The sequence below is a fragment of the Alosa sapidissima genome, chromosome 14 (assembly GCF_018492685.1).
Source record: "Alosa sapidissima isolate fAloSap1 chromosome 14, fAloSap1.pri, whole genome shotgun sequence".
Classification (NCBI taxonomy): Eukaryota; Metazoa; Chordata; class Actinopteri; order Clupeiformes; family Clupeidae; genus Alosa; species Alosa sapidissima.
This window is the reverse complement of record NC_055970.1, coordinates 13,274,186-13,298,052: the sequence shown is the minus strand read 5'-3', so window position 1 is coordinate 13,298,052 and position 23,867 is coordinate 13,274,186. Positions and strand designations below refer to the sequence as shown.

The 23,867-nt window shown below is 43.5% G+C and overlaps 1 protein-coding gene across 2 annotated transcripts in view; it reads left to right on the top strand.

Annotated features, from left to right (window-relative positions):
- LOC121681278 overlaps window positions 1-18,846 on the top strand; it is a 26,843-nt gene extending 7,997 nt beyond the window's left edge. Inside the window, exons 3-10 of one of the 2 annotated variants that reach the window (XM_042060921.1) lie at window positions 8,857-8,865; window positions 12,878-12,919; window positions 13,061-13,315; window positions 13,740-13,805; window positions 15,357-15,467; window positions 15,687-15,755; window positions 15,929-16,012; window positions 18,178-18,846. In XM_042060921.1, the coding sequence (XP_041916855.1) occupies window positions 8,857-8,865; window positions 12,878-12,919; window positions 13,061-13,315; window positions 13,740-13,805; window positions 15,357-15,467; window positions 15,687-15,755; window positions 15,929-16,012; window positions 18,178-18,344 (803 nt within the window). In that variant the 3' untranslated portion in view covers window positions 18,345-18,846. Of the gene's footprint in view, window positions 1-8,856; window positions 8,866-12,877; window positions 12,920-13,060; window positions 13,316-13,739; window positions 13,806-15,356; window positions 15,468-15,686; window positions 15,756-15,928; window positions 16,013-18,174 lie in introns of both variants that reach the window. The other variant, XM_042060920.1, reaches the window with a different exon arrangement.
- The last annotated feature ends 5,021 nt before the right edge of the window (window positions 18,847-23,867 follow it).

The following is a 23,867-nucleotide window of genomic DNA, read 5'->3' as shown; positions in this document are numbered from 1 at the left end:
GACTCATCAAGACTGTGTTCCAGACCAGGATGAAAACTGTGTTGGGACTTCTAGTGCTGCTGGCTGCATCTACTCATGGTAAGGGTGTGTGTGTGTATGTGAGAGAGAGAGAGAGAGAGTGGAGAGAGGCTATAGTAGAGTGTCTGAACGGATATGATGAAGTTTGTAATCATTGACTTTGTTTTGAGACTAAACTAACAGAGTTACAGGCTTTTGCAGGTGGGTGTGGTACTGTATGTAGACATTTTTAGAAATGCATTTAGGGCTGCACTGGATTTCCCAGGATTGTTCTCTTTTTTGAGTGACTGTCCCGGATAATTAATAATATTTCCCGGGACACAAATTGTCACGGTTGTTGGTGAAAATTAACTTCTGATTATGATTTCTGCAAGTTTCAAATAGGTTTGTTCTTATCGTACATCAAATCAAGTTTACATTATTACCTAGGAACTGCCGCGCAACCACAGACCCAGATCCCACTTTGTAGTTACACACGCCTGTCCTAGTTGCTCTGTTGGCTAATAACAGCAGTAGGGAGAGGAGTCCAAAGTGAGTGTGTGTGTCTGCGTCAACGAGTGCATCAGGGCAAATATATAGGTGAGAAACTGTTTAAAAATTGTATTCACCACGCACATCATGCACAAGGGCACCAAGGGACATAGGGGGTACCAAAATGTAGCCAATAAATAGCTTTACTGCAAACTCCTTTTCTCTCTTCGAGAATGTTTACTATGTGAAAATGCACCAACTTTGTGTTACATGCAAGGATGATTATTTACTCTAATTACAGTTTTTTTCAATCGCTAACAAGCGCTTACCCGTACTTCAGATACTTTTTCTTAACTCTTAACACAGACTCACACCTACAAAACACATTTGTCCAAATGGATCATTTTCTTCTCAAAAACATATTTAGTTAAATATATACTAACTTATCATTTCTAAAGAGAACACATCTTTCTCTGCACACATTAACTTTACCAAAACACTGGAAATCTGACTCAAAATGAAATAACTCTGTCAAAGAATAACACTTGTTTTCACTTCACAAGGTACATGCAGTCAATCAAAGTACACCAGGTTTCAAAATACTGGCTATTGTTGACATTACAAAAACTGCATAGACTTTTATGTTTCAGTTTTACAGGTATTTGCATGCAAATCAGTTATTTTTCCTTTACTGTTTACTACAGGAGGTAGAAATATACTGTTTACAGTATGATAGAACAGAACAGTGAACAAAATGTCCATGAAACACACAAGAGCATTCTGAACAAAAAACAACAGCAAAAAGCCCAGATAAAAAAGGGGGGGGGGGGGGGACTAAAAAAATCCACAAAATTACTACTGTATCTAATTTCTGCGATCTGCAGGGTTAGGCCACATGTTTTCATCGACATTGCATCTGATATTATCCAAGGCATCACTGACTACTGTTCTTGCAGCCCTTGGAATGCCACCACCATGCATTCTTACCTTGCCCTCTCCCTGCACCTGCTCCTCCCCCTGCTCCTGCTCCTCCCCCTGCTCCTGCTCCTCTCCCTGCTCCTGCTCCTCTCCCTGCACCTGCTCCTCTCCCTGCTCCTCTCTCTGCTCCTGCTCCTCCCCCTGCTCCTCTCCCTGCACCTGCTCCTATCACTGCTCCTGCTCCTCCCCCTGCTCCTGCTCCTCTCCCTGCTCCTCTCCCTGCACCTGCTCCTCTCCCTGCACCTGCTCCTATCACTGCTCCTGCTCCTATCACTGCACCTGCTCCTCTCCCTGCACCTGCTCCTATCACTGCTCCTGCTCCTCTCCCTGCTCCTGCTCCTCTCCCTGCACCTGCTCCTCTCCCTGCACCTGCTCCTATCACTGCTCCTGCTCCTATCACTGCACCTGCTCCTCTCCCTGCACCTGCTCCTATCACTGCTCCTGCTCCTCTCCCTGCTCCTGCTCCTCTCCCTGCACCTGCTCCTCCCCCTGCTCCTGCTCCTCTCCCTGCACCTGCTCCTATCACTGCTCCTGCTCCTCTCCCTGCACCTGCTCCTATCACTGCTCCTGCTCCTCTCCCTGCACCTGCTCCTCTCCCTGCTCCTGCTCCTCTCCCTGCACCTGCTCCTATCACTGCTCCTCTCCCTGCACCTGCTCCTATCACTGCTCCTGCTCCTATCACTGCTCCTGCTCCTCTCCCTGCACCTGCTCCTCCCCCTGCTCCTGCTCCTATCACTGCTCCTGCTCCTATCACTGCTCCTGCTCCTCTCCCTGCACCTGCTCCTATCACTGCTCCTGCTCCTATCCCTGCACCTGCTCCTATCACTGCTCCTGCACCTCTCACTGCTCCTGCACCTCTCACTGCATCTCTCACTGCTCCTGCACCTCTCATTGCATCTCTCACTGCTCCTGCACCTCTCATTGCATCTCTCACTGCTCCTGCACCTCTCACTGCATCTCTCACTGCTCCTGCACCTCTCACTGCATCTTTCACTGGGCCTGCTCTTCTCCCTGGGCCCCTTGCTCTTATTCTTCCTCGTCCAGACATGACAGTGTTTGTCTTTTTTTGTTTCTGTTTCCAAAATCATCACTCCTCAAAGTTTTCCTTTTACTGTATAAGTGTCAATGTCATAGAAAAAATAACCCTTGCCACTGAGTCTAAGTCAGACTGGAATCAGCTGTGGTTGGCCCAATATACCCAACATAAATCAGCTGTGTGTCATTGCAGAAGCAGATGTTTTTATACTGTATCTAAGGTTTGGAATATTGTTTTTGCTATTATGGGATGTTGTGTGTTAACATTCGTAAATACTACAAAAACAATCCATAGTTTTGTTGGGAGGTATAGCTTGTCTGTAAATGTAAGAAAATGTACAGTAAATGGGGGCAGCCGTGGCCTACTGGTTAGCACCAGAGGGTTGCCGGTTTGAACCCCGACCAGAAGGAACGGCTGAAGTGCCCTTGAACAAGGCACCTAACCCCTCACTGCTCCCCGAGCGCCGCTGTTGTTGCAGGCATCTCACTGTGCCGGGATTAGTGTGTGCTTCACCTCACTGTGTCTTCACTGTGTGCAGTGTGTTTCACTAATTCACGGATTGGGATAAATGCAGAGACCAAATTTCCCTCACAGTTTCCACCAATGATATGTATCACTGCATCATCAACAACGTTGTTGGAACTACGGTGTTCGAACGCCGGAAGTAGCAAATTGGGACACAGGTGTGACTTTTCACTCTTGTTTGCGATTGAGAGTTCAAACCCTAGTACCCTTTCTATAAACACCAAATCCAAGAATGATGGATCGCACTACAAAGGTTGCGACGGAAGTTAGCCAACTAGGCTGTCCAGAAACGCACCGCTGAGCAGCACAGAACATTATTATCCCAGATGACAACACACCTTTCAACACACCTCTCCTCTCAACACACCTCCCCTCTCCTCTCCTCACACCTCTCCTCTCTTCTCCTCTCCTCTCCTCACACCTCTCCTCTCTTCTCCTCTCCTCCCCTCACACCTCTCCTCTCCTCACACCTCTCCTCTCCTCACACCTCTCCTCCCCTCACAGCTCTCCTCTCCTCACACCTCTCAACACACCTCTCCTCCTCTCCTCTCCCCTCTCCTCCTCCTCTCCTCTCCTCACACCTCTCAACACACCTCTCCTCTCCTCTCCTCTCTTCACACCTCTCCTCTCCTCACACCTCTCCTCTCCTCTCCTCCTCTCCTCTCCTCACACCTCTCCTCTCCTCTCCTCTCCTCCTCTCCTCTCCTCTCTTCACACCTCTCCTCATACCTCTCTTCACTCCTCTCAACACCTCTCCTCACACCTGATCTCTTGTCTGTCCTGTACAGCAACACCATATGCACTCAGATGTGAGGAGTGTGTGTGTGTGTGTAATGTAGAGATGTGAGGAGTGTGTGTGTGATGATGTAGAGATGTGAGGAGTGTGTGTGTGTGTGTGATGTTGTGGAGATGTGAGGAGTGTGTGTGTGTGATGTTGTAGAGATGTGAGGAGTGTGTGTTTGTGATGTTGTAGAGATGTGAGGAGTGTGTGTGTGTGATGATGTAGAGATGTGAGGAGTGTGTGTGTGATGATGTTGTAGAGATGTGAGGAGTGTGTGTGTGATGTAGAGATGTGAGGAGTGTGTGTGTGTGTGTGTGTGTGATGGAGAGATGTGAGGAGTATGTGTGTGTGATGTAGAGATGTGAGGAGTGTGTGTGTGTGTGATGTAGAGATGTGAGGAGTGTGTGTGTGATGTAGAGATGTGAGGAGTGTGTGTGTGTGTGTGTGTGTTGTAGTAGAGATGTGAGGAGTGTGTGTGTGATGTAGAGATGTGAGGAGTGTGTGTGTGTGTGTTGTAGTAGAGATGTGAGGAGTGTGTGTGTGATGATATAGAGATGTGAGGAGTGTGTGTGTGTGATGGTGTAGAGATGTGAGGAGTGTGTGTGTGTGATGTAGAGATGTGAGGAGTGTGTGTGTGATGATGTAGAGATGTGAGGAGTGTGTGTGTGTGATGGTGTAGAGATGTGAGGAGTGTGTGTGTGTGATGTAGAGATGTGAGGAGTGTGTGTGTGTGTGATGATGTAGAGATGTGAGGAGTGTGTATGTGATGTAGAGATGTGAGGAGTGTGTCTGTGTGATGGTGTAGGTAGAGGCCTGGTCATCTCCTCCTCCACTCTCTCCTGCTCACACTGGTTCCACGCTTGCAGAGTTCTCTGTGCAGTATTGTAGGTAGAAGAGGCCTGGTCATCTCCTCATCTGGGTTGACTTCCTCTTCCTCCTGCTCTCTCTGCCTCCATGTTTGTAAAGTTCTCAACACGCCTACCTGAGGTCGATCTGTAGTGATATAAGCTTCCATACTTCCATACATACTACTTCCATACTATTTGAATACCTGTGTATGCATGTTCGCAAATTCTCTGCATACTGAAGAAACAAAAGCCAAAAACACAAAAGTGTTTTCCCTCTATAGTCTGTGTGTGTGGTTGGTGCCTTGTGTGCTTATTCACATGGTGGACATGTGGAATGTTTTGAAAGAACACATTTTTTAAAAGACTTTTGAAAGATTTTGCATTATAAATGTCTTGCAAAGGCGCGTCATTTTTGCAACACACACATACAAACAAACACACATACACAGTTACACACAGAGACACACATTATTGTGGCATCCGACGCATTTTTGCTCGGATCCACTTTGACAAGAGTAGACAAGGTCTTGTACGCGTAGGTATCGTTATTCCTTCAGTATTTATTATGTTCGAATGCATATGTTACATAAATTAGAGTAGGCTACGATCAGACCACGGTAAAAAAAAAACTATCTTCCTCCACTCCCGCCAGCTCATTCAAACTCATCAGCTGCTTCACCTGTGTGTGCGTATCTAAGTAGGCGGAGCAGAGGCACCCAATCCGTGCCCACAATCAAGCACCCTGTGACACAAATGCGCTACATATTACAAACTATAAAATAATCTTACATAAATTATACTCATACTAATTTATAAATTACAAATAACTTGAATAGCAGAAATGGCTCCAACATCCCGGCCCCTAATTGTCCATAATATTTAACAATTACTCAAAATACTAAATATGGAGCCATAATGTAAAACTAAAATAAAAATGTTATCTGATGCTACCCTAAACCAGTGCAAACATCAGTCCACAATAATCATCATTCATTCAAGGATGTCAAAACATTTCAGGACAATACATTTGGATATATATTTTTTTACATTTGTTTCCTTTTTTTTTTTTCACAATCAGTGATCCCCAGAATCCCCCCCAAAGGCCAGGGTGTGTGTGCACAGTCTCTAGAGTCCAATGGACAGCAAAAATGTCATGAGTGTAATGTGGTGCGAAAATGTGGAGTCCATGTATGTATATGTAGTGTAGAATTTAAAAGTCCATGGGTGCAAGTGTACTGGTGTGTGGGCACGCAAGTCCAGATATGTAGGTTTGTCAGTACATGAAGGCGTGCAAAGTCAGGGTCAACGAAAGGGTCAGTCAGAGTCAGAGTCCAGTCAAGTTAGGCCTCCAGGAGTAGGCATAACTTAGTAATAGGCCTCTCTAGGATGTTACTCTGGGTTCGAACTTTCATTCGTCGTACATATCCTCTGCTGTCTGGGATGGTCTCGATCACTCTCCCCATAGGCCATGAATTGCGCGGTGATGTTTCATCCACAATCAGTACGATGTCATCTGTCTTGAGGTTCTTTCTGATCACGTTCCACTTTTGCCTTTCCTGCATAAGGGGTAGGTACTCTTTGACAAAGCGCTTCCAGAACAGGTCAGTGATGTACTGCACCTGTTTCCATCTCCGTCTGGAATAGCAATCATCCTTCTGAGATAATCCTGGTGCAGCAGGGGTTTCCCTTTCAGCAAGAGCAGATGGTTAGGAGTAAGGGCCTCTGGATCACACATATCATTTGAAACCGCAGTGATAGGTCTATCGTTCAGGATACTCTCAACCTCACACAGAACTGTCTGCAGGCTCTCATCATCCAGCTTCTGCTGTCTGATTACAGAATAGAGGACCTTTTTGATGGTACGTATGAGTCGCTCCCAAGAGCCTCCATGGTGTGAGCCAAAGGGTGGATTAAACCTCCATGTTTTTCCTCTTGCTGATAGACGTTGTTGGATCTGGCAATGATTTAGAAGAGAGAGTGCTTCTCTCAACTCACGTTCCGCTCCAACAAAGTTGGTGCCGTTGTCAGAGAACATTTCTTTGACCTGACCCCTTCTGCACATAAAGCATTTACTGGAAGGACCATAGGCGCAAGAAATCCGAGAGGATCGTAAACAGAGTTGGCGACTGAGAGAATGCCCCGCCGTGTGTAAGGCTGTTGTTTCAGAGAGATATCGAAGCATAGGGTGTCTGTAGCAATGCTCCACTGAACGCCAAGAGCATGCTCTAGTGGCAGGTCGCTCTTCTCCAGATTGACATCTACAATCTCCTTCAAGGCTCGATCTTCTTCTGGGATTGAGGCTAGCACAGAGTTGCTATTGCTAACCCATTTTGTCAACCTGAAGCCTCCTGTAGCACATGCTACTCTGAGCTCCCTGACCAGACATATAGCTTGGCTGTCCGAGGCAACAGACTTTAGGCAGTCGTCTACGTAAAAATGATTTCTGATGGTATTCAGAACATCTGTGGCCACCTTACCCTCATTGTCTAAGGCGGTCCTCTTTAGTGTATAATTGGCACAGCTTGGCGAGGAGACAGCACCAAAGAGATGCACTACCATTCTGTAGTCTGTGAGGGGTTGACTGACATCACCATCAGGCCACCATACGAAACGCAGAAAGTCAGCATGATTTTCAGGGACTCTGACTTGATGGAACATCCCCTCAATATCTGCCATCATGGCTACTGGTTTCTGTCTGAATCTGAGGATAACGCCCAGAAGTGTGTTCATTAGATCAGGTCCTTGAAGTAGCTGAAGGTTCAATGAAGTGCCCTGAAATGATGCAGTACAGTCAAACACAACACAAATTTTGTTCTTTTTCTTATGGTAGACGCCGTGATTGGGTATGTACCACACCTTACCATTGCTTTTGGACAGTTGGTCATCCGGTACTCTTTCTGCATGACCTTTATCGAACATTGCCTTCATGAACTTTGTGTAATCGGAGTGAAAGTCCTTGTTCCTTAAAAGTTTCTTACGCAGAGTCATGGCTCCCAGCTCGGCTACGGCCTTGTTGTTTGGCATGGTCAACTTCGCATCACATAATGACCATCCTTCTTCACGACTGACTCATCAGCTATCCTCAGGAACTTTTTGTCCTCAAAGGACAGCTCTGCTTGCTCTTCACAGGCCCTTTCCGGGAAGTCGAGATTGTACTGCTTGACCAGCAGATCCTCCAGTTTTGCCACATGGATTCTGTTTGAAGAGACACTGAGTCGGCCACGTTCATCAGTATGTGCTCCGGCACTCAATGGACCATTGATGAGCCATCCTAGTTCGGTCTTAACAGCATAAGGCCCGTCTCCTTGGCTATGTACTATCTTCCAAGGCTCTAGTGCCCATGGGGCATTGGCTCCAATAAGCAGAGCAATGTCTGCTTTAATGTTGGTAAGTTTAACGTCCTTCATATAAGGCCACTTTTGTATGTCTTTCTTCGTGACTATGTTTTCATGGCTCACTGGAATGCTGGATTGCGTGAAGATTTCGGGTAAGTGTGTGAAGTTCATTCTGTCAATGCTGCTCACCTCTAAGCCAATGACACGGTAAGTACTCACAGGTTTCTCTTGTCCCATAGTTTTTAATAGGATTTCAGTTCTTCTGCCCTCAACACACAGATCTTCCATCAGCTTCTCCGTGCAAAAGCATGCATTGCTTCCAGGATCGAGGAATGCGTAGGTTTGTATGCTTTTGTTGCCCTTCACGGCTTTCACCTTCACAGGCACAATGGCAAGTTTACAGTCGGATATGCAGGCCCCAGTATGCTTCGTAGACATAGTAACTGCCACAGAGTTGCTACTGATAGCTGCGGGGACTGCACACTGTTCCACTCGGACATTATGGCTAGTCTGGCTCTGCGCAAAAGGCCATTGATCTGAGGCTTTTTGCTGATGGATATGGAGAATTGTTGGATGTTTTTTCTGACATGATTGGCAGGTCAAACGCTTTTTGCATGCACTACTTGTATGACCTTTGACAAGACAAGCGAAGCACATTCCGTTTTCTTTTAAAAACTTAATTTTTTCATTATGTTGTTTTGCTGCCATCTGGTGACAAGATTCCATGAAGTGATTTCCTTTGCAGAAAATGCATGGCTTGTTGAACGCCACTTCCACATATTCCACATATCCACGATTTACATCCATATGTAGGCAGCTTCGAACTAACTCTTTTGGCTGCCCAGAGGTATATTGTTCTAGGAAATAAAGACGGTCTATGTTGTTGTCAGTTTTTCCTTCCACACAGTGTTCAAACGCATGAACAAATGGGCGATAGCTCAAAAGATCACCATTGAAGACAGGTATTTCTCTGATTGGGAGAGAAAGTTGCTTCTGTTGCTGAATTATTAAGTCTGCAAGGTCATTTTGAGTGTTGGGCGGACTGTGTGGCAGTCCAGGTGGCATTTGAGGAGCCAGAGGGGGTATAACATGTTCTGTTGCTCGCCTCCTTCTTGTGGGCTGGTATCCACTATTTGCTTGTGCTTGGGAAGTTATTCCAGTAGTGAAAGAAGGCCTGTTTATTATTGGTTTTGGCTGTGGTATTGGTTCCTCCATAATTCTGGAGAGGTGTCTTAGGAACAGTACCAAGTCTTGTGAATTCAATAGGAGATCTTTCAGCATAACTTTCAAAATATTCATTCATTCCATCACCTTGATTTTGTGAAGCAAAGTCCCTAGATTGAAGTGTAACACTTGATTCATAAATTTGCAAAGTTTTCAATCTTGCATCAGCAGCAGCAATTTTAGTTTGTATATCTACTAGTTCCATTCTGCTTTGAAGCTGTGTTTTTTTCGATTTCCAGAGCATGGATTTGTTGCAGACCTGCTGCCTTTGCCCCAAGGGCAGCTCTCTCAGCAGCAGTTTGCGCGGTCATAGAAATGATTGACGCCCTTGACGAAATAGACGTCTTTGACCCAGCCCTAGACACACTATCCCCTGGCTTAATTTCATCCTGAGCGATCTCTGATTGAGAGTTTTTGGGTGCTTCTAATTTTGATTTTATCCAGTCATCAACACGACTTGCATAATCTTCAAACATACTCATTTTAGGCTCAAACCATTGTTTGATCGGTCTCCTTTTCTTCCTCCGACATTAATGCCTGCACGGATGCGTGCGCTTCTTTTAATTCATTCATAGCCCTTTTTAATGCATCAATACTCTCACTCATCACTTCAACGTTAGATCCATTGTCAAACAATACTTTTACTTCATTCAGCCTTCTCGTACAAACCCCTAGTTTTCCGCTGCGGGTTGCGCTTAAGCCTTTACGTTCTGATTGTTCTTCCACTGGATTAGACATTGTTGCAATTAAGGTGAAAGTTCCGCAGTTTGATGAATCTCTGTTTTAGTTATTATTTGCATTTATTTCTGCGGTCTAATTCCAGCATTTTGTCAGGGCACACAGACTCAGGAAACAAGGTTAGGCTCAATCAAGTCGTTTTAATTTGAAAACAGCAACCAAGGCAGGAGAATTTAAACACGGTCTTGAAGTGAAGTTAACTCTCAGAAGATCTTGACTTGACAAACAAGGCAGTCCTACATAAAGGCTCCAATCTTGCAAGAGGATATCGTCCAACAGAAAAAGTCCAATAGAAAATGTCCAACATAAAAGTTCTACAACCTGGGACATAGCAGGAAATTCCAGAAACAAGGAGCAGTCCGTGCGCTGGAGTAAGTGTCTCCGTTGAAGAGGCCAGACAGAGAGAGCAGAGTGACAGGGGTTTATAAAGGCAGTAGGAGATTGGCTACAGGTGCTGGGGAGTGGCAAACGGGAGATTGGATGATTGGGTAATCAGTAGACAGGGGAATTAGATTGGGAGTTGGAGCAGAGACTGGTGGAGAACCTGGTGGTGTCGTGACACATTTGAAGTCCTTGTAGCTTGGACAATGTTTACGAGTTCATTTAGAATGTTTGGCTGATGTTCTATGAAACATTTGCTGGCATATCCGTAACTTCGGGAACAAACTTTTACTCACGGACCCGGTGCAACAGGTGAATAAACGTGAAGCAATCCTTCAGATGCGTTGGGCGAAAATCCTCTTGGTGAATGTTTCCAGGAATTAAATCGTTTGTACAAGAGAGTGTCCAACTTTCTAACTACGAAAAGCCGCCTGGTAGGGTTTTTTGACTTACATTGTGGCATCCGACGCGTTTTTGCTCGGATCCACTTTGACAAGAGTAGACAAGGTCTTGTACGCGTAGGTATCGTTATTCCTTCAGTATTTATTATGTTCGAATGCATATGTTACATAAATTAGAGTAGGCTACGATCAGACCACGGTAAAAAAAAAACTATCTTCCTCCACTCCCGCCAGCTCATTCAAACTCATCAGCTGCTTCACCTGTGTGTGCGTATCTAAGTAGGCGGAGCAGAGGCACCCAATCCGTGCCTACAATCAAGCACCCTGTGACACAAATGCGCTACATATTACAAACTATACAATAATCTTACATAAATTATACTCATAGCCTACTAACTTATAAATTACAAATAGCAGAAATGGCTCCAACACACATAGACATACAGAGACACACAGACACACAAACACACACACACACACACATACACAGCTACACACACAGACACAAAAACACTAATGTGTCATCTCTGCACACCCTGATTCACCCCAACGCATGAGTGATTAGTTTACAGCAACTGAACTGGTCTGTTCATCTGTATCAGTGCTGATCAGTTACATCAGTCAGTAAAGGGTTTAGGTCTGCTCAACAATCAGCCTCCATCGGCCTTTCTCACACACACCCATGCACACAAATGCAGAGACCAAATTTCCCTCACGGGATCAAAAGAGTATATATACTTATACTATACATACACACACCCATGCACACACACCCCCATGCACCCACACACACACACATGCACACAGACACACCCATATGCACACACACACACCCATACATGCACACACACACACACACATGCACACAGACACACACCCATACACACACACACACCCATGCACACACACACACACACATGTGCACACACCCATGCACACACATACACACACACACATGCACACACACACACACACACACACACACAAACATACACATGCACACACACACACACACACACACACGCACACACAAACACGCACACACACTCACCCACGCACACACACTCACCCACGCACACACACACACACAGACACACACACTCACCCATACACACACGCTCACCCATACACACACACACACACACTTGCACACACACACACACACACACACACATGCAAACACACACACACAAACACACACACACACACCCACCCACACACCCATTTAGGGGCAGCCGTGGCCTACTGGTTAGCACTTCGGACTTGTAACCGGAGGGTTGCCGGTTCGAACCCTGACCAGTAGGCACGGCTGAAGTGCCCTTGAGCAAGGCACCTAACCCCTCACTGCTCCCCGAGCGCCACTGTTGTTGCAGGCAGCTCACTGCGCCGGGATTAGTGCTGAGTGTGTTTCACTAATTCACGGATTGGGATAAATGCAGAGACCAAATTTCCCTCACGGGATCAAAAGAGTATATATACTTATACTTATACTATACACACACACACACACAGACACACACATGCACACACACACACAGACAGTGGCCTCTTGCACCTGCCTTCGCATGTGTCATCTCTCCACACCTAGATTCAGCCCAACGCATTAGTGATTAGTTTACAGCATTTGTGTCAATAATGGCTATTTACATCATCCTCAGTGCACATTAATGCATAAGATTTCTCATCTGTTTAGCGCCAGTAAAGGGTTTCTATCTGGTCAGCTCCTCTCTTAATTCAGGTCTGGACTCATTCTTCCTGATGTGTCCAAATGAATCTCCTCTCTTAATGCAGGTCTGGAGTCATTCATACTGATGTGTTCATGTGATGAGAATGAATCTCCTCTCTTAATGCAGGTCTGGACTCCATGTGTAATGCTACTCAGAATGCTACATGTTATGGGGCTCTGGGAGGACCTGTCTACCTGCAGCTGATGAAGAACGCCAGTGGACATGACCTGAGCCTCCAGTTATACAGGGGAAATAACAAACTCTTCACAATGAGAAAATTAACACCGGTGTTCACTAATCAATCATTTAGTGTGACGTGGCAGTTTGTTCCTGATAACGGGACCATGATTATAAACCCTGCAGAGACGAGAGACGCAGGAACATACGGAGTCCAGATCATTAAGGAGGCAACAGGGAAATCAGTGGGAGATCACACAGTGCAGCTGATTATAGAAGGTAAATCACTTCATCTCTCCTCTGAAGCTTAAAGAAGTTCAATAATCTTCCTCAGTGTCACACTGATCTACAGCGAGGTTTAGTAAGTTCATACCTTTACTAATTATTTACATAATCTTATATTTATCATTATCCCCTCAGCCCCTGTGTCTGGTGTGGACCTGTCAATCAGCTGCTCAGCCAATGGGGAGAGGAGTGTAAGGTGCTCCTCCAATGGGGACAGTCCTCAGTACAGCTGGTCTCTGGATGGGAGGCCCCTGGGTGAAGCTGATGCTGATCTCAGTTCAGATAACCAGCCTCTCCTGCTGAGGGGGAATGTGACTGGACAACTCACCTGCAGCGTCAGGAACCACGTCAGCAGCAAACACACCACCAGACTGATGGAGCTCTGCTATGGTCAGTGACTTCACACCTGAGTGATTTACAGTAATCATGATTACCTCTGTAATCTGTAATACAGACATCAGGCAGGTCAATAATGATTCTGCTCTGGGGCAAACTCATGTAAATGCCATGATGTCTACAACTCTGATTGGTAATTAGAGAATGAAATACTAATAGATGATGCACATAAGTATCTATGTTTGAGCGGTTGATCAAATGAAAACATTTGATCTGCAGTGATGATTTCAAAACACTGGATTATAAATGTGTTATTGAACTGCCTGTTGCATCTACCATGTGTTGGTATTATAACGTATTTATCATCAATTAGACATATTACTGTAAACCCATGCAGCCTGTTTGTAAGATGTTTGCGCCCTCTGCTGGAGGGAGTGTTTCAGTCACATATGGTGCTACAGGTGCTGTTTCCTTTCAGGTGCCTCCACCACTCCACCAGCTAACCACACCCTCCCCTCTGCCCACACAGAGCGCCCAGTCTCAGGTAAGACGGTCATCTCACTGTGCGGCTATTACCGTCATCAGTATCTTTAGGCGCCAAGGTTTAAAAAAAACAACACTGGATTTTGACATCAACATTTCAAAAGGCTTGAATTTGGTCAGAGATAAAGTCCAACTGTAAATGTGAAAAATCAGAGTATGATCAAAAGTTTATGGGGGTATGTATTCATCTAATTTGCATATCATGACATCACTGGCCTATATACTAGCCTATACCATAAAATATACTATAACCACAATACCTATATACTAGCCTATACCATAACCACAAGGCCTATATACTAGCCTATACCATAAAATAGTCTCTATGTAGTCAAATCTGTTCCTATCTTGGGTAACTTTGTAGTTCTTCAGAGCCCTATTTTTACTCCTCCTGCTGTCTGTACATCATCACGTTTCCCACTGCCACCTCCAGCTATGTTGGACAAAGAGTCGAAATACACATTGTATGCTTAGAGACACTGTCGTACACACACAAAGACGCACCTCCATTCACAGACACACCATGACTATCAGTCTATAAACGATCAATTGTCATCTCCAAAAGGCAGAAATTCTCCTTCAGAATCTGAATAGGTAAATAACAAATCCAAGACTTCATTACACTTGAACATTTTATTCACCATTTGGTGTATTTCTGCTTTAATTTGTGCAAAAACTATGACAGAATCACTTCTCAATACAAACAAATGTACTTATTCTCCGTCTGTTTCATGATGTTACACAGATGATGGGGACTCGAGTCACAAAAACAGTGACTTCAGACTTGACTTGCAACTCACCTCAAAAGACTTTAGACTTGACTCGGACTCAAGCTTCGATACTTGTGAACAACCTGTATTTCATGCAATTATTGCTTTTATTAATAATTTAAATTATTTAATGTACTTTATTTTATTGGTGCATATACTTTGGGAAACGCATGACGAGCTGCATGTCCCCTTTGCCATAATGTGCAACATAACGCATGCGCTATGTGACATGGCTGTCGGTGCCCGAGCTGTTCTGTGCATGTGCAACATGTTCCCGCATGTGCAGATGATAATCCTGTTTTTAACGTCAATTTACGACACTGCCCATCTGAGACCCCTATAAAGATTATAAGATAGTCAGTATTGCACCGAGACCCCTATAAAGATTATAAAATAGTCAGTATTGCACTTTCCTGAGACCCCTATAAAGATTATAAGATAGTCAGTATTGCACTGAGACCTCTATAAAGTCATAGTAATGAAATGAGTAATATTACTCTTGGCTGCCCATTTGACATTTTATTCCCGGAAAAAAAACGAGAAATATTGCAGTAGAAAACTACCCATGACAGTTGTATCATGCAGATTTTGTAACTGGCAAGCAAAATAAACTATTGTAAAAAACTATTGGAATTGCGTTTATTCAGACTGCAAACATTATGTTATCCTAGTCAAATCTGTTAAATACTTTATCTGTTAAAGTTTTCTCTGTTGTCCCCATTCCCTATGTGTTGCGGCTCAGAGCAGGTTGTAACAGTGTGTGTGTGTGTGTCTTCTCTCATACACTGCAGTGATTTATGTGTCATCCTTCCTGGTGTTCATCCTTGTGTGTCTGTGTGTTGCTGCGTGGATGTTCTACATCTGGAGGAAAAGGAGAAATACACACACACCAGGTCAGAAAGCCTCTGACACACACACACACACACACACACACAGACACACACACACACATACATTTTTATTCATTTGCATGTTGGAGCTGCAGCTGAGACATACATGGATGCTCAACCTTAGAGTCTTATGTTTGAGTTCAACCTGTTTACATGCTGCAGTAATCAACACACAGGACTAAAGGTGTGTGTGTGTGTGTGTCTGTGTGTGTGTGTCTGCAGTAAAGGAAGACCCTGATGGTGTAGTGTATGTCAAGGTAACTAGCAACACCAGAAGATCAGACATGCAAGGTAATATAACAACAAACACACCTGCGCAGGATCGCACGTACACACAGACACACACACACACACATACACACACACGCGCACACACATGCGCACACACACACACACACACGCACACACATACAGGCACACACACTTTCCATGTTGTGCGTTGTCTGCATGCGTGACTTCATCAGGTGTGGAAGCCCAGGAGGTGGTGTATTCTGATGTTGCCACGGCGAACAGGAGGAGCAGATGCAAGAGCAGGAAGCCTCCAGCAGGTGAGTTTATCAAGGAGGAACATCTTACACACACACACACACTAGAGTGCGGATCGGGCCGCAAATTTCTGTCCGAACCCGGCCCGCCTCCGACAGAGTTGCGTCCGAACCCAAAAAGTAGCGATGCACCCCCTGACGCGGGAGACCGCGGTTCGGGTCCTGCTCACTGCAACAATTTTGAAGGTGCATTTCTCACAGCTAAACCAAGCTAGATAGAGAGATACAGTATATAGAGAGATAGAAGGTTGGGCTTGTGGAACTATAGGCTACATGGTCCTCGCTTTAGATTGGGGGGCTGCAAAATGTACTACAAATAGGTAAGAAAGGTCTTATAAGCGTATTAGTTATCCACCTCTTTGTCTTATACACCATTAACAAGCTGCTTGTTAACACTTACAACTGTTAACAAATATGCTTGTAAGCAACTTAAAAGGCTGCTTATTAACACTTACAAGCTGCATGTTAACAGTTAGTTAATGTTATTAAAGGATAACAACAGTTAACTAACTGTTAGTAATGAATTGTTAACTGCTTATTATGCACTGTTAATACCTAATAAGCACATGTTATTCTAAAGCGTTACCTCACCTATTTTTAATTTAGTCTTAGTCTTGTGACGAAATGTCCTTTTTAGTCTTTGTCATATTTAGTCATTCAAATATCATTTTTGTTAGTCAAGTTTTAGTCGACTAAAAGTCTCGTCATTTTAGTCTAGTTTTAGTCAAATGAAAACTAAAGGTATCTTAGTCTTAGTCAGTTTTAGTCAAAACAGTTTAGTCTTTTTTTTTATAACAAATTATTTCTGATTACCATTTGAGTCAAATAGTGTTTCACACATCTCAATTTTCCAACAATATTGTGTGTCCACAGAGCTACTCGTCTGTTATAATTACTCATTCTGATTTTTTGTCAGTCAGTATGTTTACATGCACAGGTAAGTCAAGCTACAATTATAGCTCGGCTGGGATTTGACTATAGACAGTAAAAGATTTGACTGGACCACTGTCATGATATTCGTAGACCAGTGTTTCTCAAAGTGTGGTGGTCCGCAAGCTATCCCAAGTGGTCCGCGAGCAGACGTGGTAAAATATAATATAGATGAGTTGTTTGCAATATTGAACCAACTTGTATGTAAATCCAAACAGTTCTGCAACACTGTCTATGTAAGATATGCCAGTTTAAATCATATGAATCCTCTGACACAATAAGCAAAGTGCAAAGACAATAAGCAAGGTGGTTCAGTGAGTAGGCCTATTGTGTAGACTAATATACTGGTGAAGTAGGTCTAATCTTTCTTTTTTTTTAGCTAGGGTTAGTTAAGTTGTCCTTCGTCTGAAAAAGTTTAAGAAACACTGTCGTAGACCCAAGTATTAATGTTTTACTCCGCCACGCTAGATGGCGATATGCGCCCAAAAGGCAACACATTCCCCAAACAAACTCTCCATCTTATCCATAGCTAACTTGCTAGCAAACTTTGCATCATCAGTGTAACTAGTCAAATAGTTGACATTACATGCTAAACATTTTCGTATGGACATTCTGGGGGATGTTAGTTTGTATGAGAGAAGCTTCAACTTCTGGGTATGTAGCATTGTGTCATAAAGCTAGGTAGTTAGCTTAACTCTGGCAGAAATCTCCGGTGTTCTTGTTCCATGTAGTTTTGTGTTGCAGCCACAGGGTTGCAGCAACCGCACATAGACTAGCCTACAGGAGCATGAACTCATTCGGAATATTTTGAAAACGTAACAGCTAGATATTCTGTCTTCTCATTTTGTAGACGAAAATGAAGAGAGATTTTATCTTAGTTTTTATTTCATGCAAAACATTTTAGTCTCTTCTTTTTTCGTCAACAACAATGCATCTTAAGATAGTCTTAGTTAGTGTTTCAGGACATTAGTGCCGTCTCGTCGTCGTCTCGTCTTAGTCATACTCAAAAAAGGTTGTTGACGAACATATTTCCTCTCGTCTCGTCTGACGAAATTAACACTAACACACACACACACACACAAATTGAGCTTGTTCAATAGTTTAATGTGTCTCCTCTCTCTCTCCATCCCTCCCTCTCTCTCCATCCCTCCCTCTCTCTCCATCTCTTTCTCTCTATCCCTCTCTTCCTCTTTCTCTCCATCCCTCTCTCCCTCCCTCTCTCTCTTTCCCTCCAGCGGAGGCATATGAGTTGGAGTATGCGGAGGTGTCGGCTTATAAGCGTCGAGCTCCAGGTGACACACACACACCAGCAGAGACGGTGGAGTACGGGGAAGTGCGAGTACACACACACACACCTGCACAGCAGGACAACAGTGTGTATGCTCACGTGGACCCACGACAGTGAGGGCTGTGCCAATGTGTGTGTGTGTGTGTGTGTGTGGGTATGTGTGTGTGTATACAGTTGTATTATCAGGTTATGGTCCAGTTAAATGCTTGACCATAACTGACATAGCTATGAAGTGACACACTTGACTTGGGATTTTATCTAGAGAAGATAACACACTCTTATATTGAATTCAGTAGGACAGCCAGGCTGTTGTTCAGGGTTCCCATGGGTCATCGAATTTCTGGAATATCATGGATTTTAGAAAGTTTATTCCAGACATGGAAAGTCAGGGAATTTGATCATTCTTGGGACAAAGGCATGGAATATCAGGGATTTTTATTGTAGCAGTTTAAAATTGACTTGCCGAAATACATTAATACAGATATATTTCCCTGCAGAATTGGTGTATATCTGGTTATTAGCTTTACTGCTTGTTTGAGTAGTTGTGATTAGCCAAACTTTGTTTATTCAATGCCCATTTAATCATCTTCCTAAAAAAGTAAAAGATTCTTGAATGCTCTGTAGCTGCTCTGAATTCTTTGGTCGGTATATTGTACCGTTCATTATAGTAGGTCATGGAGTTTCAGTTTTTTTGTCAGGGAAAGTCAGGTAAAAGTCATGGAATTTTACATTAGACTTAGAGTGGGATCCCTGGTTGTTGTACTGTAACCATAGTGATGGAACTCCGCCACACTGCCCACCCCCACATATGGCACTCCGCCACACTGCCCACTCTACAGGGAACATGCCCATGGGCATATAAACACACACATGCATTAGTGAACGTGCCCATGGGCACATAAACACACACATGCATTACATTTACATTTAATCATTTAGCAGACACTTTTAATCCAAAGTAGATTACATTGTCCCCGATGCAACTTGGGGTTTAGTGCTGAAGGGGGAAAGCCACGATTTGAACCCACACACTTAGGCCCCACGGAGGAGACACACATACACACACACATACTCATGGCCCACAGAGGAGACACACACGCACACACACACACACACACACTCAGGGCGCACAGAGGACACACACACACACACACACACATACACAGGGCCCACAGAGGAGACACACACACACAAACAAACACTCACACACACTGAAGCCCCACAGAGTGGACAAACACACACACACTCACACACATTCAGACCCCTATAGAGGACACACACACACTCAGGCCCCATAGAGGACACAAACACACACAGCCAGGCCCCACAGAGTGGACACACACACACACTCACACACATTCAGGCCCCTATAGAGGACACACACACACACTCACACACATTCAGGCCCCTATAGAGGACACACACACACTTAGGGCCCACAGAGTGGACACACACACACACAGAGAGGCACAGACAGACACACACACTCAGGCCCCATAGAGGACACATATGGCGACAGAAAAGTGCCATAAAGCACTCGAGCGATAAAACATGCATGCGGGCGTATTATATTATTTCACACTCGTAGATATTAACTGCGAGCGTGCAAATACTCTCTGCGAGGAGGAATCTGAACAGCGCTCACTCGAAAATCACTCTGCTCTCTCGAAGGTGATGTCTGCTCGCGCAAAGTGAATTTCTGCTTTACTTGGGGGCGGTAACCAGGTTTGGTACTAGCTCTGCTGTGATTGGCCGTGTTTGAAGAGTGAAATTTGATTGACAGCCCTCCTCAGTCGAAGAAGTCTGCTGCTGCGAAGAAGACAACTAAACGGCGTCTGGCAGTGGGCAGAGCATTCTAGACTGTAAAAAATAGGGGCAGAGGTCTCTTCAGGTAAGAATCCCTTGGCTGAATTCGGGCATTTGTGATGTCTGTCTTCATCTGAGTATGTTTTCTGAGAAATATGTTAGTGTAGCTTAACTTCAACATTGGTCTTCTTTGTATAGTCTAGAACGTTATTACTTAGTCTGAAATAAAGCTTTATTATTAGTCTGTAATGTTAACCGCTAGGACCTAGCGAATAGCTAACGTTAACTTTAGTTAGCTCCATGTCTGGCTGGCTGCTGGCAACAATTAGGTCATTAGGCTAACTGACCTATTGTAAGGTTAACGTGCACATTCTGTTTGTTAAATTAGAGAAAAAAACATTTCTGAGAAATATGTTAGTGTAGCTTAACATCAACATTAGTCGTAGTCTAGAACGTTATTACTTAGTCTGTAATGTTAACCGTACAGTAGCTAACGCTAGCGAATAGCTAACGTTAACTTTAGTTAGCTCCTTGTCTGGCTGGATTAGCATAATATTAGGTTATTAGGCTAACTGAACTATTGTAGGGTTAACGTGCATATTCTGTTTGTTAAATTAGAAAAAACACATTAATTGATCGTAAATACTAGTTTAGAAACTTGCTGGTTGTAGCATTGGTCAAATAGTTGATTCTTACGCATTTCTCCTCACCCCTCATGTTTGTGCCCTTACATCTGTGACACAGATTTCACAGAGTTTCTGTTCCAGTATCCAGTATGGAGGTATGTCGGTCACAATTTACTTATGTATTAAATATCCATAGTCAAGCTGTAATTTTGGAGAGTGAAATTAGCTTAACTGGTAATGGAATTGCCGTACACACACACCTTATGTGTCTCAACACACATAGAAATTATTCATTGCTTAAATATCAGCATGTCCTGTGTAGTTTTAGTTTTAACTTTTATGTGTTTATTTTTAACAGGACTCCTGAGCAGTTGTGGTGCCTGGGTTTGATGACCACAGATATTGACCAGTCAGAAAACATTAAGGCATGTTTTCTAAATATTGTTAAGTGTTAAAACCTTGTACAGTGTCTTATAATTGGGTCAGGTTTGGTTTGTTCTATGCAAACAAGTACTAATATGTCAGATGGCTATTCTGGAAGGATAGACTATCAGCCTGTAAAATTCTGCTTCTTCTCTTCTAGGACATTGAGGAGCCAGACATTGACTTGGATATTGCCATGGACCACAATGGTGAGGCAGAAGGAGTGATAGTGGTTCCTCACATTGACTGTCCGGTGAGCGAGGAACAAACGGAAGATGTTCAGGCCCTCCTTGACCAGAGCGACCTGGACATGACCGCTAGGGAATTGTACCTCCTATGCCATGAATACTTGAGCCCCTCTTAACTCCCACTGCTCTCAATCAGTTAAATCAGCCGTTTTTCAATCAGTTCAAAGGATCAGTTCTTCCAATCAGTTATTGTTCATTTTATCTATAAAACTGGAACTGATATTTACTGTTTGTTCAAATGTCTATTGATGGACTGTTACCTACCCTTTAATTATGCCAAACCCATTTCTGTTCTTTAAATATCAGAAAGCAAACTTGCTGTTGATGGCACTGAACTTGCACTTGGAAATGTTTATGGAACTTTTCTGAACTGTGAATTACATTAAAACTCATGCCAAACCAATTTGCCTGTGCTCTCAAAAACATTTATACAAATCCGTCAGCTTCAGTCAGTAGCTTGAATTGAAGACACAGATGCAGAAGTAAAGGTGATTTTTTTTACTTGTATATCTTGAGCATTACAGGTAACCACTGAATTTGTGAAACTAAAATAACAAAAACTAATCTGTACTAAGCTAGTACATAGTCAATACATATTAGATCACTTTAAATCATCAAGGGGTCTGCTGGTGAACAAAGTCCTTGAAGTCAGAAGCTGCCACTGCTCAATGACTTGTGCCTCATCTGGTAGGATTTCAAAATGTTCCAGATCTGAAAACAGAAATATTGGTATATGTCACATCCTTGAACTTACTGCAAACTATGAACAAGTGCTCACAAATAAAGAAATACTCCCAATATTTATAATGAACAAACTCACACAACACTTAGCTGAATGGGGACAGGACAGGCATATTCAACTATTGCACATGTCCTGTTTATGCAGGCAATAAGCAAAACCAAATTTGGTGTATTCAAAGTTCTGTAGAATAACCATTTCTTGTATTTTTGTGTTTTCAGTGGAACAGTGTAAGCTCATATCTACACCCTATTGAGGTAGTTATTAACAGTTAGGCCAAGGTCCAGTCAATCAATAGCCAGTCACTGATGCCATATTCTTTAATTATCCAATCTGTATCCAACCAAAACCTGCTGATTTAAAGGCATAATACAACTACTTTCCATGTGTGACTTATCAAAAGATGTAATGATAAGTATTGCACAGATGTTGTCTTGAATTTCCCCTTGGGGATCAATAAAGTATCTATCTATCTATCTATCTAGATGTGCCCTGGACTGCTCACAATAAAAGGCCACTCTAAATGTTTGAAATGCATTCATGTTTGTTCAATATGCTAACCATGTCTGGAATAGACAGTTAGGCCTACTGAATCCAGTAGGTTGCTCCATTTAAATGTATGAAAAATGTCAAAGTACCATGGAATCAGTGCTGAAGTGATGCTTCGGAGTCGACTGCACAGACGAGAAGTGAAGTTAAAAGTCCAGAGCCCTCTCCAGCACCCAGCCTGTCTGGATCACCTACATACGTGGACTTAGTGGGGTGGACTAATTGAATATGAAGTGGAAGAGATTCAAATTTGTGTTTAACAAATAAACGGCATCAATAAGAGTTTCAGATGTCAGTTATAACTAACAACAGTTATGGTGACTAGCTAACGTTATCGCTCGTTATCAGCTCCATGTTCAACGTAGCTGCTAGTCAATGGTTCATATTAGTTCACAATTTTACCTCCGCTAGCTAATGCTTCGGCTGAAGTTGTCATCCGAACGAACGCTTTTTTTTATCATAAATGTGACAACCCAAAGACTATAATTGACAACGGACTAAGCATTCCCACAGAGAGTATTTACAAAAGTTTTTTTTTTGACGAGAACACATTTGCCCCAGTATGTTTTAACGTGAATTAACGTTACAGCTGTCTGATTATTGACTCAAACACCTGGCTAGTATGGCAAACGTTAAGCTAACTCACAATGGGAGCACAATATGGTTTTCACTAACCTTAACTTTATTCCAGTTAACTAAATTTATGTGTGTGCTTCAGCCATTCGGTCATTATTTTCGACATAAACTTATTTGAAGTGATTTGACGCTAACGTAGCCTATACAGTGCCCACTCACTAACATGGATGCTATAATGCTAACATCTACGTCAAATAGTAGTGGAATGTCACTTACCTGAAAAACTGGAGCGAAGTCTTAGTGTCGGTTAGTAGGCTTCAGTTAATAGCAGAGCAACCCATTTTATGTCAGATATTTGAATAAACATTTTCAGAAAGGATGTGGTGTGTAGGATCACAGCTGAGACATCAAATTTAGGAGTTTCACTCGGGGAGCAGTTTCCTCTGAGTGCGTGCGTGCAGAGAGTATTTACACGCTCGCAGTTAGTATCTACGAGTGTGAAATAATATAATACGCCCGTATACATGTTGTCAGACACCAAACAGGACGAGGACCACAAAAGCGTCACGTTCAAAAGTTTATTTAAGGGTTGGGGGTTAAGGGGGTTCCGGGGGGGGTACAGGAGTTCCAAGAGTCTGCGTGTGTGTGTTCCCCCAGTAGCCGAACAGCGATG